The sequence below is a fragment of the Bubalus kerabau genome, chromosome 6 (assembly GCF_029407905.1).
Source record: "Bubalus kerabau isolate K-KA32 ecotype Philippines breed swamp buffalo chromosome 6, PCC_UOA_SB_1v2, whole genome shotgun sequence".
Classification (NCBI taxonomy): Eukaryota; Metazoa; Chordata; class Mammalia; order Artiodactyla; family Bovidae; genus Bubalus; species Bubalus kerabau.
In genome coordinates this window covers 110,567,839-110,582,947 of record NC_073629.1, presented here as the reverse complement: position 1 = coordinate 110,582,947, position 15,109 = coordinate 110,567,839, and the positions used below count along the sequence as shown (strand labels likewise).

The 15,109-nt window shown below is 41.5% G+C and overlaps 1 protein-coding gene across 2 annotated transcripts in view; it reads left to right on the top strand.

The window, feature by feature from the left end:
* LOC129655701 (protein argonaute-4) overlaps nt 1-7,687 on the top strand; it is a 34,635-nt gene extending 26,948 nt beyond the window's left edge. For both annotated transcript variants that reach the window (XM_055586419.1, XM_055586418.1), the window contains 3 exons: nt 1,221-1,322; nt 1,581-1,780; nt 3,853-7,687. In XM_055586419.1, the coding sequence (XP_055442394.1) occupies nt 1,221-1,322; nt 1,581-1,780; nt 3,853-3,961 (411 nt within the window). In that variant the 3' untranslated portion in view covers nt 3,962-7,687. The remainder of the gene's footprint in view (nt 1-1,220; nt 1,323-1,580; nt 1,781-3,852) is intronic.
* The last annotated feature ends 7,422 nt before the right edge of the window (nt 7,688-15,109 follow it).

The window sequence follows — 15,109 nt, the reverse complement described above, 5'->3', positions numbered from 1 at the left end:
TCTTTAGGTTCTCATCTGTAGATTCCAAGAGATTTTTAAAAAGGGGATTCTATGGTCAAATAAGTTCAGGAAGTGCTGTATACTCCTTCTCCCTCTTGAAGGTTATGCATGACTAGATAAACATTCTGAGAAGTCATGCAATAGAAAGGCCTCTTAACTTTGGTTTAAACCAGTGTCCCTCAAATTTATTTGACCATAAAACACCTAAACACATCCTGCAGAACTAACATTCCTAAAGCATACAGTTTGGGGAAGGATACTAGAATGATTACAGCTCAGTTACATTTCCTCTTGTCTAGATAGGTACCCAAGGTCACATATGAATTTGATGGAATGAGATTTCTCTATACTCATGTATTTTATTATATGAATAGCATATGATATTCAACTGAAGTGAACAATAGTTAAAATGGAGTCAAATAAATTCCCATAAAATTTGTGCCAATATGCTAAATATACTTCCTATATGGAATCTTTCTGTACAGCAGAAGTGGATGGAAATTGACCAAATAGCAAGATTTTTCTATATTTCTGCTTTTCTGGAAGTTTGATTTTAGAGTTTGATTATAGAAGAACTTGAGAATTTTTAAAATGTAAGCAATCATCACCTAATTTTGTGGATGGTTAGATTGAGGCCCAAAGATACTATGCTTTGTTCAATGCATGTAGTTGCAAGGAAGGGCTTAGAACTGAAACTTCGGTTTTCCTAATTCTCATTTCAGTACACTCCTCCTGATAATGCATGTGCCAGTGAATTCTTTTATTGATCCTGTACAAGTATTAGTTTTGTTGAACCTGGTGAACCAGTTTGAAGATTCCTTCATCTTAACTTTTACTGGAAGTTGACTTTTTTTTTTTAACTCCAAATAAAGAATAAAACTGATTTTTTTCCCTCAGGAAACTTGTCCATCTTAAATGTCTTTTTTTCCCCTCTGTGAACATACCAGCGTGTAATCTATAAAATTGATGACAATAATACAGCCCAAAGCCACAGGTAGAATAATTCATGTCTGCATTCCCTTAGTGAAACCGTGGAGTATATTTGTTTGTGAAAATATTTAAGGATGAAATAATTGGGCCAAGGGAAATTTACAAAAAATTCAACATCTTGAATTAAACCAATTTTCAATTCACTAAAGAGCAGTTTACTTACTTGTTACTAATGGCCTGAACCCAACTTAGCTCTTTGATGACTAATTATACCCTTTTTTTTTCGGTAGGTAGGAAAAAGTGGCAATGTACCAGCAGGCACTACTGTGGATAGCACCATCACACATCCATCCGAGTTTGACTTTTACCTCTGTAGTCATGCGGGAATTCAGGTAATTTGGAAGCTGGTCCAGATACTTGACTCGATAGGGAGGTGTTTGAAAATTCAGGAACTAGTTTAAGTAGATTTGTTATTAAACACTGTACATAACTTTGTTAATACTTGTGTCCTAAAACTGTTACCTCTTGGTCTAAGTTATCTCCTTGTAGGTGTGCTAGGCAGGACTATTTCTGAGTTTAGGTAGGTTTCCATTCTCCTCTTAGGTAGTACACCCATGTCAGAGACCTTAATCATACAATTCTTTCTCCAGGGAACCAGCCGTCCTTCACATTACCAGGTCTTGTGGGATGACAACTGCTTCACCGCAGATGAGCTCCAGTTACTGACTTACCAGCTATGTCACACCTATGTGCGCTGCACACGCTCAGTCTCTATTCCAGCCCCTGCCTATTATGCCCGGCTCGTAGCCTTCAGGGCAAGGTATCATCTGGTGGATAAGGATCATGACAGGCAAGTTTCTCAGGCAAATAAAATCTTTCTGTTTGTGTTGGCAGTATGTTTCTTTTTAAAAATGAGCTACCATTGAAAACTTTTAGGAAGAGCTAAACTTCCTTTTAGGGTCTACATTTCATGGAGCAAATAAAGTTACATGTTACGACTTTTGGTCCAAAAAGCTGATACTGTGACTTTTGGTTCAAAAAAGTGCCCAGGCTTGTTCACACTTGTATGGTATGTCTGTCCCCCTTAAAAAGGAATCTCATTTGGAACTGCCTGTGGTTTTCCCTTAGAACCAAATGCATTTCAGTTCTGCTCAAGTACTAAGCAGCCTCGCAAGATGTCCAGCCCAGTGCCCTGGCTCCAGTCAGAGCAATTACAGGCCTGTGGATTCCAGTTCATGCAAAGGGGAGGTCCTGACCAGGTCACTTTACTTTCAGTACAATCTTGGAGAATGTGTCAGAAGGAACCTGGGTTTGTGTTGGGAAAAGGTGGGGTACCAGACCATTCTCACCCCTAAATAAAGATCTCAAAAGAATCAGACATATTGACCTGTTACTGAGCTACTATGGAATAGCTAAACAAGTTCTCTCCATTAATTTTTCTTTTCAAATGACCATCTGTGAAGTGTAGCAGTTTCTGGGCTCTTCCCCAAGTCTGAATTCAGCTGCTAAATAGTAGACATTCCACTGCGAGTCTATTTCTGTACGGGTTGAAAGTGCACTATTATGGAAAATGCCCAGCTTTGTACCTTTCATTCTGTAATATACGTATTCATTCAACACATGTATTAGGTATTCACTGTGTCCCCAGCACTGTGCTAGGTACTAAAATCAGTAAGTTGAGGAAGACATGTCTCCTGGGATTTTATGTTTCAGTATGGTAGACAATATAGGCAAACATAAAACTGATGATTAGCTCAAAGCAGTAGAGATGAAAGTGCAATTGAACATCAGAGGAAAGTCTGTTAAGAGATTTCATAGCTGGATGGGTAAGATTTGGCTCTATAAAGAAGAGAAAAGAATTTTCCAGGCAGAGGGAATAACGGACACAAAGAAGACAAGACAAGTGACGTGTTTGGACAGTAGCAAGTTTTCTTTGACTGGAGCATTTGAATAGAGAATAGCAGGCATGAAGCTGGAAAAGTATGTTAGAGCAAGATTATCTTTGTTAAAAGTAAAAGGCTAGTCATGGGATTAAATAGATATTATTTAACAGTCAGTTGGACGTGCGTGACAGAGAAGAGGATGAAGTAAAAGATGACCAAGATTTTGAGCCTAGATGATAGGGGGTAATAATAATTTAAGTAGAGAACTCAGGAGGGATGATAATTTCCCATTTACTAAGCCCTTTGTATCACATGGTGCCCTTAAGAGGTATGTTCAGAAGTTATTGTTATCCTAAAAGATCAAGTTCAGAGGGGTTGTTACTTGTCCAAGGTCCTATAGCTAGTAAGGGGAAGACAAGAAAGGCTGGTGGCACAGTATCATTTGCTGAGTATCTATTATGTTCCAGCACTGTGCTCAGCACATTCACTGATTCATCAAATGGTTATTGAGACACTGTTATATGCCAGGCACTAGGGATTTAGTGGTAAAACAGACAAATTTACTAGTTTCTTGGAGATTCTATCCTGGTAGAGGAATAAATAATTATCCAAATAATGATCTTTTAAGTGAAATAAAAGTAGAGGATTTCATGAAAGTACAGTTCATGTGGCTCTGACCTGAACTTCAGAGTCAGGGAAGATTTCTTTGGGGGAAATGACATTTAACTGAAAACTAAAGAACAAGTGGGCATTAACCAGACATAAAAGACAGGGAAGTCCTTGCTTAGGCACTGATAAAGATCTGGGTCTTTGCAGACACTATTCTATTTAATTATTGCAACAGTCTAAATAAGTTGTATTTTTCAATTGAGCAAACTGATGTTTAGAGAGATATTACAGATTATTTAAGGAGTCACAGTTTGAGCTCAAGATCTCAAATCCAGTACTATTCATGCTATTTGAAACCTGAAGTTTGAATTGGTCTTTTGTTACACTGTTTTTGTTTTTTTTTTTTTTTTTTGCTTTGTTTTTTTTACAGTGCGGAAGGCAGTCATGTGTCAGGACAGAGCAATGGCCGAGATCCTCAGGCCTTGGCTAAAGCTGTGCAAATCCACCATGATACCCAGCACACCATGTATTTTGCCTGAGAGTCTCAGAAAAAGAACTCAACCAGTTTGTTATCCCACGCAGCCTCAAAATGTTTCAAATGCCTACTGCCTCTAGAGAGAGCCAAGTTGACTTCAGGTGGTCTTCTACCAGCAACTCGGAATAGTTGCACTGAATCTATACTTCACAGCACTGTCTGATGCATCAACAAAATTGAGCCATTTTTTAAAAGTAATAGATACTCATAGATTATCTTTTCTGATGCACTGGACTGAATTTTTACCTCATCATGCAAAGGCTGATCAGCCTGAACTTTCTAAAGGACTTTATGAGAAAGGTTTCTATGGACTATTTTGCTAGCTGTGGTGTTCACCGCATCCCTCTAGTCTTACCAGAGAAGATTTTTTTTCCTTTTTTCTGTATTCATTGAGTGGGGTGTGTGCATAAATGGGAGAGAAAAACCAAACAATCTACTTTAGTTCAGTGTAACTATTTAACTGTGTGGGTCCATAGGCTTTTTTATGGAGATTTCTGACTTCGCCACTGTAAATGCCTTGAATGAGCATTAATTTTTTTGTAAGTTTTACAGAATTTTATGAGTTTTTACTACTTTTCTCTGTTGATCTCTACAGACTGGTGCTGGTGCAAGTACAGGCTGCCAGGCAATTGCACTATATTTGGCTGCAGATTCAGACAGGCAGTTCTCTTATTTGGTTGACTTTTGTGAATGTGTAACACAGACAGATGTGATGCATGCCATGATGACAGATAACACTGCCATGGCAAAAGTACTCATCTTTCCCCCTCTTTGGAAAAAAAAAAATTAGCTTTTAGTATTTTTCAGAGTTCTCAAAAGTGCCCATTTTATGCTGCTGTGTGGTTTGTTAGATCTAAATGATTTTTAAACTTTTCTCATAGAAAGTTATCTTTGGCAATAAACATTTTTTAAGGTCCCTCCTCTTCCTCCCCCTGACAATGTACTTTTTTAGATGAGATTTCAGTATGATTTTTATCAGCTGTTTCTTATAGATCATAATCTGGCAATTTCTGAAGCTAGTCAGAAAAGACGTATATTTCCATGCCTTTTTAAAGAATTATTTTTAATCTGTTTTATAGTCACAGTTGGTGTCCTATCACTTTGTTTTAAAATAAGCTAGAACCAGGATGCTTCCTTATTGGATAGGCTTTGCTAATCCTTAGGGTACCTTGAGTGATGCTGCAACTTGCAAAAATGTACCAGCATTTAAAACTTTTTTTCCCTGGGAATCAAGGTCACTCACAATTACTTGTAGCGCAAATGTTTTGCTTCTCTTTCAACCTAAAATATACTTGGCGGGGTTTCCTTCCTTTTATTAAACTAAAACTGCATAGAAGAGGTCGATTTTTCTTAATAGATTTTGGATTCTGTTCACAGGGAGACAGGATTCCTTTCTTCTTCAAAGGGAGTTGATCTAAAGCAAGCATCAGTTACAATGTGGGGGAAAATGTATTTTGTATTTAGTGTAGATAATACTTTGTGAATGGACAACAGTTACATAGAGTCTTGATAGTTCCAGGCAGTGTTTCCCAGCCCACCTTTTACTGACTTGTAATTCTCTGTCCTGGAACCTTGGGAGTGAGAGCTGGAAGGAGGGATAAAAGGTCCAGAGCCCTTCCATATGGTTGAGGAAGGTGCCGGGGGAGGAGACAGATACAGTGTGGTAAAACAATTTTGCCACCTCTGTCTGGAAACTGCTGGTGGGGGAAACACTGGATCTAACGGTGAAGGATGTTGCTTAAACTCATTAGCTGATCCAAATCTCTTAAACTAGCCTTCTCAAAACCCCAGCAATATAAAGCACTGTTTTCCTTCAGTCTTTTAAACAAGCTTGTAAATACACTAAAGTTTACATTTCCATGTGCTGTTGATCAGCGATGCCACCAGTGTTTGCTGAGACTGGTCTCCGAGAGTTTTATAATGTATATCGAATCCTAAAAGCTCATTAAGATACGAGTGCAGACATCCTTGTTCTCTGCACAGAGTGGGATGAAAGCAAGCTCTGTAATTGAGGCACAACATGGGCAGGAGTGAAGAAGATGGCAGATGTTAATTTCTTAAGATTTTCCTTTTTTGCAAATACCTCACTTGGGCACTACAAATCAGGACACGTTGGTGAGGCGCTGGCTGCTGCTTTTTATTCACACTTGTTCAGGGAGAGCACAGAAAATATCCTTCAGCTTGGCTACCCTTGACCCAAGATGAGGAAAAACAAAAGTTTTCTTAGGAGATGGAGGACTTGCTAGAGTCCAGGATGTGAAGAACTCTTGGTGGCTGGCTGGCTGATGGGCACCACATCTGGACTTGAGTGCCTCGGACTTGCTTGTTAATAATGCACAGAAGAAGCGTCCCTTCTTACCATCTCCTGGCATGTATGAAGCAGGGAGCGAGGCAGAGTGCCAGGAAGCCCTGACTCGCCTGCCTGCTCTTGGGCTATATGCTCGACCTTGAACTGTAGTTTGTAAGACCTCATTCAGTCCTAGTACACTGGGGCAAATCAGTGTAGTGGTGGAGGAAAAGCCGGGAGGCCTATTTTTATAGGAGAACAGTACCTTGAAGGGTGCAATGCTATGGTTTTAGACAAAAGGAAGGACAGAGAATTGAGATTGTTGGGGAAAAAACTTTCTGAGGGGTGAGTCTTCAAGAGGTAATCACTGCAGAATCAGAGTTGCAGCAATACTCTTGCATGCAGGTCTGAAAGCATAGTTTTAATTTGGCTTGACAGTTTGAACACAGTAAACCCTTGGGACTGACTGAATCATTATGCATGTGTCAATCAATGGGAAGTGTGCATTCTCTAGAAGTAGGTTTAGACTGTTTGGTTGTTTTTTTTTTTTTTTTAGTGCCGCCTGTTTAGGCACTGTCCTGTGGTGTGAAAGATTTAAATGTAGCAATGCTAAAGAGTAACAATTTGGGGAGAAGGCACAGGGACCTTCAAAGAGTGGTGAAGATCCAAATGTTGAACCCATTATGTTTTGTTGTGGTGGTTAGCTGCAAAGTGAACTCACTGGCTTAACACAGCCAGCAGTCTGGGCAGGCAGAACATATTCACTCGTACTATAATTTCTATTTGCTGCTTCCAAAGGTGACAATTTACAAGCAGACATATTCTATACAGTCTGTGTTTTAGGATCTGGTGCCCAGTCTATATCAGAGCTTACCTAACTGGCTCAGCTACCTGTATGAAAAGGTAATCCGCTGTTTAATCGGGCCCACCCTCTCCACCCTGCCCTAGCGACCCTCTGTGGATGTGCTGTAAGATTTTCTTGCTCAATAGCAAGGTGGTAGCTCTGCTTTCATTTTAAGAAAGTGGAGGCTGAGGGCATTGTATCAATACTGCTTCAACTCCAAGGACTTTTTCCTTGTAAAATTAAAAGGAAGATCTTGTTATTGATTAACCATTTTCTTATCCCTTGCTATTGACATATTCATGCTCTTTCTATGTCTAGTGACTGAAAAAAATGTTTGCATTTGTTCATTTGACTAATGGTGTCATTTTTGTTTCGATATTGTTAGACTTGTAATGTTTTAAAATGTATTTTTATTAAATTTGGACTGGATGTATGTCTCTAGCAATACGAGGTACTTTTTAAACTATTAAGGGAGGGGTGATATCCCCATGTTGAGATAAGATGATGGTTGTTTAAATTTGCAAATTTTTTTTTTGGCCTGCAGGGATATTTTGTGTTCATGTGTCCAAAAATGAATAAATTGGCATTCTTTTGCCAAATGTTGTTTTGTTTTGTTTTGTCAACTTCTTAATAAATATAGATTATACTATCATAGCAATACACATGGTTACTTTTTAAAAAGAAGTTTGAGAAAGAACAACGGGAAACTTCATGTTTTTAACTCCTGGGTCTCCCTATTTTTATAATTTGTTATTTGGGAAATTTAGAAGAGCTTCTCGGAGCATTTCACGTGTGAAAACGGACAAGCTTCATCCGGGTTCTGGGTATAGCTCTTAACAGGAAGATCTATTTCAGTGATATTCTGAGAAAAATCTGCAGGCTCCAGAGGGCAGTATGGCCACGTACTTTATAAGGCTGACTTCTTGAGAGGAGGAGCTGCCCGAATTCACCCATCCTGGGGCTATCCAATCTCCTGTCTTTTAATTTTTAACAGCAAAGCTGTTTTGTTAAGTTATGGCAAGGATAATGCAGAGATTTACACAATGCGGCACTTATACTCAGGTAATTTGTAGTTTACCAAAGGACCAAGTCCTGCTAACAGCCAACTTTACTACAGGGAGTTATTTTTTCCCATCAGTACAGTATCCTCTTCTCCATATTTGTTATCAATCATTTATCATGAGGCCAGAATATGCCAAGCTCTGCCTAGGTTGCCACACAGAAAAGTAAAAACTTAATTCTTCAAAGAATTCATTTTAATACAGCATAAGGTGGGGAGGAGGAGGCAGCAAGATTAACATTATCTGAGTGCCCAGTGTATGTAGTCACTTTATATTGGCATCCCCAAAACAATCCTTTGAGGTTGATAGTGGTAGCCCCATTTTAAAGATGAGGAGTCAAAGCTAGAATCTGAATCCAGGCCTATCTAACTTCATTATACCTGCTACTGAGCATGAAGCTATAGGAACTTAAAAAGGGAAACAACTTTGGTCATGGGATGTCAGGAAAGACTCTACAGAGTCATGAATTTTGGGGTAGTTCATGAAGCATGACACTTTGCCAGGTGGACAAGAGGGGAACAAGGGGATTCTAGACATACTGTTTCCTTACAGTAGGTTATAGTAGCTATAATTTTTATCTACCCAAATTCTTTCACTTATTACTTCTTTAGGTAACAGAATCCCTCTTTCCTATGGGAACCCCATTATTTTGTGTGTTTCAAGTGAGTCCAAATGGCCTTCCTCCTGCTTCATCCTCTACCATTTGTGTTACATTCATGTACATCCCTGGGGGATGTGTTCCAACAGCTAGAATGGATCATGTGCCCACTGTTGTGGTGGGGTGGGGTGTGGCCTGGCCAGCAAGCAGGGAAGTCACAACATAGTTACCAGGCATGTGCCTCTTCTGTCTCTTTTTCTCTGTCTCTTGGCTCAAAGCCCTTGTCTTTATTCTCCAGAAGCTATTGGCATGTCTTTAAGGAGAAGAAAAAAATCAGATGGGGAAACTAGCAACTACATTACAAGTTGACTGGAGAAGTAAAGAAATTATTTTAGTTTAACAAACATCTCTGAAGCTCCTATTTTGTGCCAGGGAATACAAGGATGAAAGACAAAGTTCTGGCCATTGAAAAGTTCACTTGGGGGCCGTATATGTCACAAGGTAGCTTTGAGGGTTAAGTACTATGAGAAATATATACACGGAACCATGGGACCCCTTCAGTCGTTAACCCAGTTTGGGGAGATTAAGGAAGGCTTCTTAGATGACATGATGACTGAGCTGTTTTACAGATAATGCATGTGTGCTCAGTCATATCTGATTCTTTGCAACCTTGTAGACTGTAGCTTGCCAAGCTCCCCTGTCTGTGGGATTTTCCAGGCATGAATACTGAAGTAAGCTGCCATTTCCTCCTCCGGGGGATCTTCCTGACTGAGGGATCGAACCTGCATCTCTTGGGTCTCCTGTGTGGCAGGCGGATTCTTTACCATTGAGTCTTACAAAGAATAAATGAGTTTTACAAGGTGGAAGTAGGAATTCTTGTCACGGGCAAAGACACAGAGGAGAAAACAAAGATCATGACTTGTTTGGATGAATTACAAGTAATTTCAATACTCTTAGATTGTAAAGGGTGTGTAGGGAGAAGTGATGTGTTAAAACTGGATCACAGAGGCAAGCACCAGTTCCTGACAGGACAGGACTTGAATGGCATTCTAAGGAGTTTAGAGTTTGTCCACAGGTACAAGGGAATAGAACAGTCTGATTTGTGTTACTTATGCAGTCAGTAGTGGAGTGGGTAGTTTGAAGCTGAAGTTCTGTTGAAGGGAAGTTAGAGTTGTATTGTGGTAACTCAGCTAAGATGATAAGGCATGAACTTGAACAGTGATGGTGCAGTTGGAGAGAAGGAATGAACACAAGAGTTATTCAGAAGGTACAAGAAACAGGGGCCTTCCCTGGTGGTCCAGTGGTTAAGAATCTGACTTCCAATGCAGGGGTTGCAGGTTCAGTCCCTGACTGGGGAACTAAGGTCCGTCATGCTCTGGAGCAACTAAGCCTGAGAGCCACAACTAGAAGAGAAGCCCCTTTGCTGCAACAAAGACCCAGGACAGCCCGAAAGGAAAGAAAGTAGAAGAAGCAGAACTTCAGGAAAGTGGATTTGGAGAGTATGAAGGAGGAAGTAGACTCATTAGAAGGGCTCCCAGTTTTCTGGCTTGGGTAGCTGAGTAGATAACAGGGCCACTGAGAGAGTAAGCACAGAAGAAGTAAATTTGTGGGAAGGAGAAAGGCATGAGTCTATCTATCTATATATCTATCTATGCGTGTGTGTGTGCATGCTCAGTCGCTCAGTCATGTCTGACTCTGCAACCCTATGGACTGTATAGCCCACCAGGCTCCTGTGTCCATGGAATTATTTCGGCAAAAATACCATAGTGGGTTGCTATTTCTTCCTCCAGGGAATCTTTCTGACCCAGGGATTGAACCTGAGTCTCCCGTGTCTCCTTCTTTGGCAAGAGAATCCTTTACTACTGAACCACCTGGAACGCCCATATCTATCTATATGTACATCCGTACTCTATTGGTTCTGTTTCTCTAGGGAACACTGATTCGGATAGGCTGCTCTTGAACCAGGGCAGGGTCCTATGTTCCTTGCACCACCCCTCCCCTTGCACCACCCATGTCCTCTGCCTGCCTTTTGCCTGTGGAAAACTTTAGTCAAAGCATAAGTTTAATCAGAGAAATGAGAACATACAGAAACAAAGGAAAACAGTCAGAGGAGACCAAATAGTAGCAGTGTACTCATTAAGTGTTCGGAGAAAGCAATGGCAACCCACCCCAATACTCTTGCCTGGAAAATCCCATGGACGGAGGAGCCTGGTGGGAGGAGCCTGAGGAGCCTGCAGTCCATGGGGTCGCTAGGAGTCGGACACAACTGAGCGACTTCACTTTGACTTTTCACTCTCATGCATTGGAGAATGAAATGGCAACCCACTCCAGTGTTCTTGCCTGGAGAATCCCAGGGATGGGGGAGCCTGGTGGGCTGCTGTCTATGGGGTCACACAAAGTCGGACGCGATTGAAGCGACTTATCAGCAGCATTAAGTGTAGTTGAAAGCCTTTAGTGGCTATAGATAATATTCTGAGCCATGTCCTGTGAGCTGTCTTAAAGATACTGAAACCCTCACCAGGTGGAGAAGTTAACTACATGATGACCAGACTGTACCCATGACATGAGCTACCACAATTCCCAGAATTGTCCTCAAAGAAATGGAAACACACCAACCCTGGAACTGAAGATTAATTGTACCTCAAACAATCAAGATGACACTGGTCAGACCACTGATGACCAATCTGAAGATGACTGTCAGAACTTACTGTGCTGTTTCTGCATGTAGGCCCCTCTTTCTGTCTATAAAAGCTCTTGCCCCATTGACTGCCAGTGTGAGTGGTGGTGGGAGATAGCCTCTGGATAGATGTCCAACATCCCTCCCTGCCCCAGTTGGCAGCATCCAAAATAAAGGAAACTTTCCATTTCACCCCTAAAACCTGTGTGGCTCAGGTCGTAAAGAATCTTCTTGCCAATGCAGGAGATGAGGGTTCAATCTCTGGGTCAGGAAGATCCCCTGGAGAAGGGAATGATAATCCACTCCAGTATTCTTGCTTGGAGAATTCCATGGACAGTGGAGCCTGATGGGCTACAGTCCATGGGGTCACAAAGAGTTAGACACGACTGAGCAACTAACACTTTCCTTTTCACCAGTCTGGCCTGTTTATTGGATTTTGAGTGGCAAGCAGCCAGACCCCAAGCCTTTATGGTAACACTGTTAGTATCTTTTCTTTATTTTTGATTTTATACACATTTACTTTAATAGGCCTAGGCATCTTTGTACTTATCCTGCTTAGAACTTTGTCTTACTCACCTTTGTGAAACCAGCATGCAGTGTCTGGCATATAGTAAATGCTCAACAAATGTTAGCTAATATTATTATTTGAGGAAATTCCTCAACACAAAAGTCAGAAGACAAAAAAATAAAGGCAACTCAAAGAAAATAGAGCATGCAAAGGAAGCACAAGAAAGCTCCCCCCAATCCAAATTGTATTTTATAGTCTCAGAAAGATAAAAGAAGATACCATATTCATTCAACAGGAAGAGACTGTCACAATAGGAACAACTTGAGGGAAAATAATAAGATAGCAAAACTTTGTAAATTCATTCATGAAACAAATGAAATCCATAGCCTCCCACAGATATTTAAGAAAGTCATGCTTGAACTCCCCTCCATTCTAACCTTTGCTCACCAGTGATCCTTTCTTCTAATTCTGCACTCCAATTTCTGTGCTGTCTTTCCTTGCCCCTGCTCCTGGCCCCTAAACTTGATTGGCATTTGGACTTGGTTTCTCTCGGTTTTAAGCCTGTTTTCTCCAACTTCCTTCACTTGGCTGCCCTTAGAGTCTCAGTGTCCCCTGTGACATTAACTACCCTCCCACAACCCATATGCATGGGGAGGGAGGTGCTGGGGGGTAGGCGATTCAGACTTTAACAGTAGTGAAAAGTTTAAAAAATTATTGTTAAAAAGTTACCAAACACAGGGACTTCCCAGGTGGTCCAGTGGTTGAGAGTCCGCCTGCCAATGCGAGGGACACAGTTTCCATCCATGGTCTAGGAAGATTCCGTATGTCACAGAGCAACTGAGCCCATGCACCACAATTACTGAACCTGAATGCCTAGAGCCTGTGCTCCTCAAGAAGAGAAGCCAGCTCACTGCAAAGAAGAGTAGCCCCACTTGCCACAGCTAGAGAAATCCCACACACCGCAATGAAGACCCAGCATAGCCAAAAATAAATAATTTTTTTTAAAAAGATACCAAACACAATGGCAATTTATTTTACATATCACCTTTCAATGAGCACACATTTTTATATACGTACAGGATTCTGCATTATGTTATTTCATTAACTATTACATAATGAACAGTTACCCTTTTTCAAGACTGAAGTCATGTCATTTTGTGGGTTAGGCAACCATTTATTGAATACCTATTGCCTGCTTGGCATTGTGCTAAGCACTGAGGCTACAAAGATCAGTAAAGTATGGTTTTTCTTCATGCTTTTGAGACTTTTACACATTTAAAGGGAGGAGGAGGAAGGAGAAGGCTATATCAATAAAGGAGAGCAGCTAAGTGTTACCACATGTACCACAGGAAGCAAAGCAGGGACACGTGGAAGGGAACATCAGGAAGTTGTCACGAACACAGGAAGCCTTGAGCTGAGTTTTCACATACAAGTAGATTTCACCAGTCAGATGGAGTATATGTTGAGGTTTTAGGCGGTTAATAAATCATACCCCTTTCCCTACAACAGTTCAGAACCAACTGAAAAATAGCCATAGAGATCAGATGGTGGGGCAAAGAGCCAGATGTCAGCTTTATTGCTGATAAGACTTAGATAAGAGGACTTGCTTAGAAGTGAGGGCAAAAGAGAGTATGCTAAGTCACTTCAGTCGTGTTCGACTCTGTGCAACCCTATGGACAGCAGCCCACCAGGCTCCTCTGTCCACGGGATTCTCTAGGCAAGAATACTGGAGTGGGGTGCTGCTGGGAGCCGGCATATTGCATATTGAGTGAGGATCTGTAATAGCTCAACTGGAATTCTATCACTGCCGGGAGCCAGCGTGAGGCACTCCGCCCATGACAAAGGTCATGAGGAAGGAGGCTCGACATACGCAAAGGCGGGATCGAGCCTCAGGAGTCCCCCTGGAAATTCTCGAGCATCTACCCCCAAAACCAGAGTCTGCCTACTTTCTGCTTTGTGCTTTCACCTACACCTCTGACTTTATGGGGGGCTGTCTCCCACTACCTCTCTCTGGAAAAAGAGTTAGCTTACAGCTCCAGTTAATAATTCCTGGGTGTGACAGTGTTTAACCTACAAACTCCTTTGGAAATCCTCTAGCCTGCCTGAATAGGTTTTTCCGGCCACATGTGATTGTTCAGAGCCTCCCAACTGTGAGAGGCAGGAGATGTTCTAAACTGCCTAAACACAGATTCCTTTGAGTAGTTAAAAGATTGATTAGAAATTGTATTGGTGAAGGGTTTTTCACTTGTTGGGCCAATGTTTGCTGCTAAGTCTCCATACTCCTTACCTACTGTGTTCTTGGCAGTGTATTGATTGATATAATGGGTGTATAGAAATGTAAAATGCAGCTTTGTCCAATGCTTTTTGGAAGGCTGGCGCCTGACTTTGGAATAATCACCTTTAGAGAAAGATAAGTTTCTTAAAATGTTAACAGGCCTCCTGGCCAGAAGATGATGTCAATCACCTGAACTTTTGCATATGATAAGGAAGAAAGCCTGGCTTGCTGCATGGCTCTACCCCTTCCCCCATTATCCTCTATGCATACCTTTAGGTATAAAAACTACTTTGGAAAATAAAGTGCGGGCCTTGTTCACTGAAACTTGGTCTCCCCATGTCACTCTCTCTCCCAAATTCCAGCTGAGTGTCCATCTGGAGCGCGGATGTCCTCTGCGACCATTTATTTGCCTGGGCTTCTAAGACCCACTCGAGAAGGTGTCTAAGGTGGGGCACCTTCCGCTATTCGAGAGGGCGCCTGTGGCCTCCGTGGTCAGAGCTAACCTGGTGTCACGGGTTATATTGATTTTCCGCGTAAACCAAGCCACTCAGCTTCTTTTCTCCACTGAATTTTCCTACTGAGCTATCCTTATTTCAGCCGCTTTTCTCCACTGAATTTCCTCACTGAGCTATCCTCATTCTATTACTCTTTGAATCTTTGATGAATAAATAAATATAAATAGGTCGCCGACGCCGTCCCCGCTTCGAATACCCTGGATCAGCCGGGGCTGGACCCCGGCAGGGTGCCATTTCCTTCTCCGAAAGAGAGTATAACATTCCCCTAATAGCTCAGAAACTAAAGAATCTGCCTGCAATGCAGGAAACCTGGGTTCAATCCCTGAGTCGGGAAGATTCCCTGGAGAAGAGAATGGCAACCCACTCCAATACTCTTGCCTGGAGAAT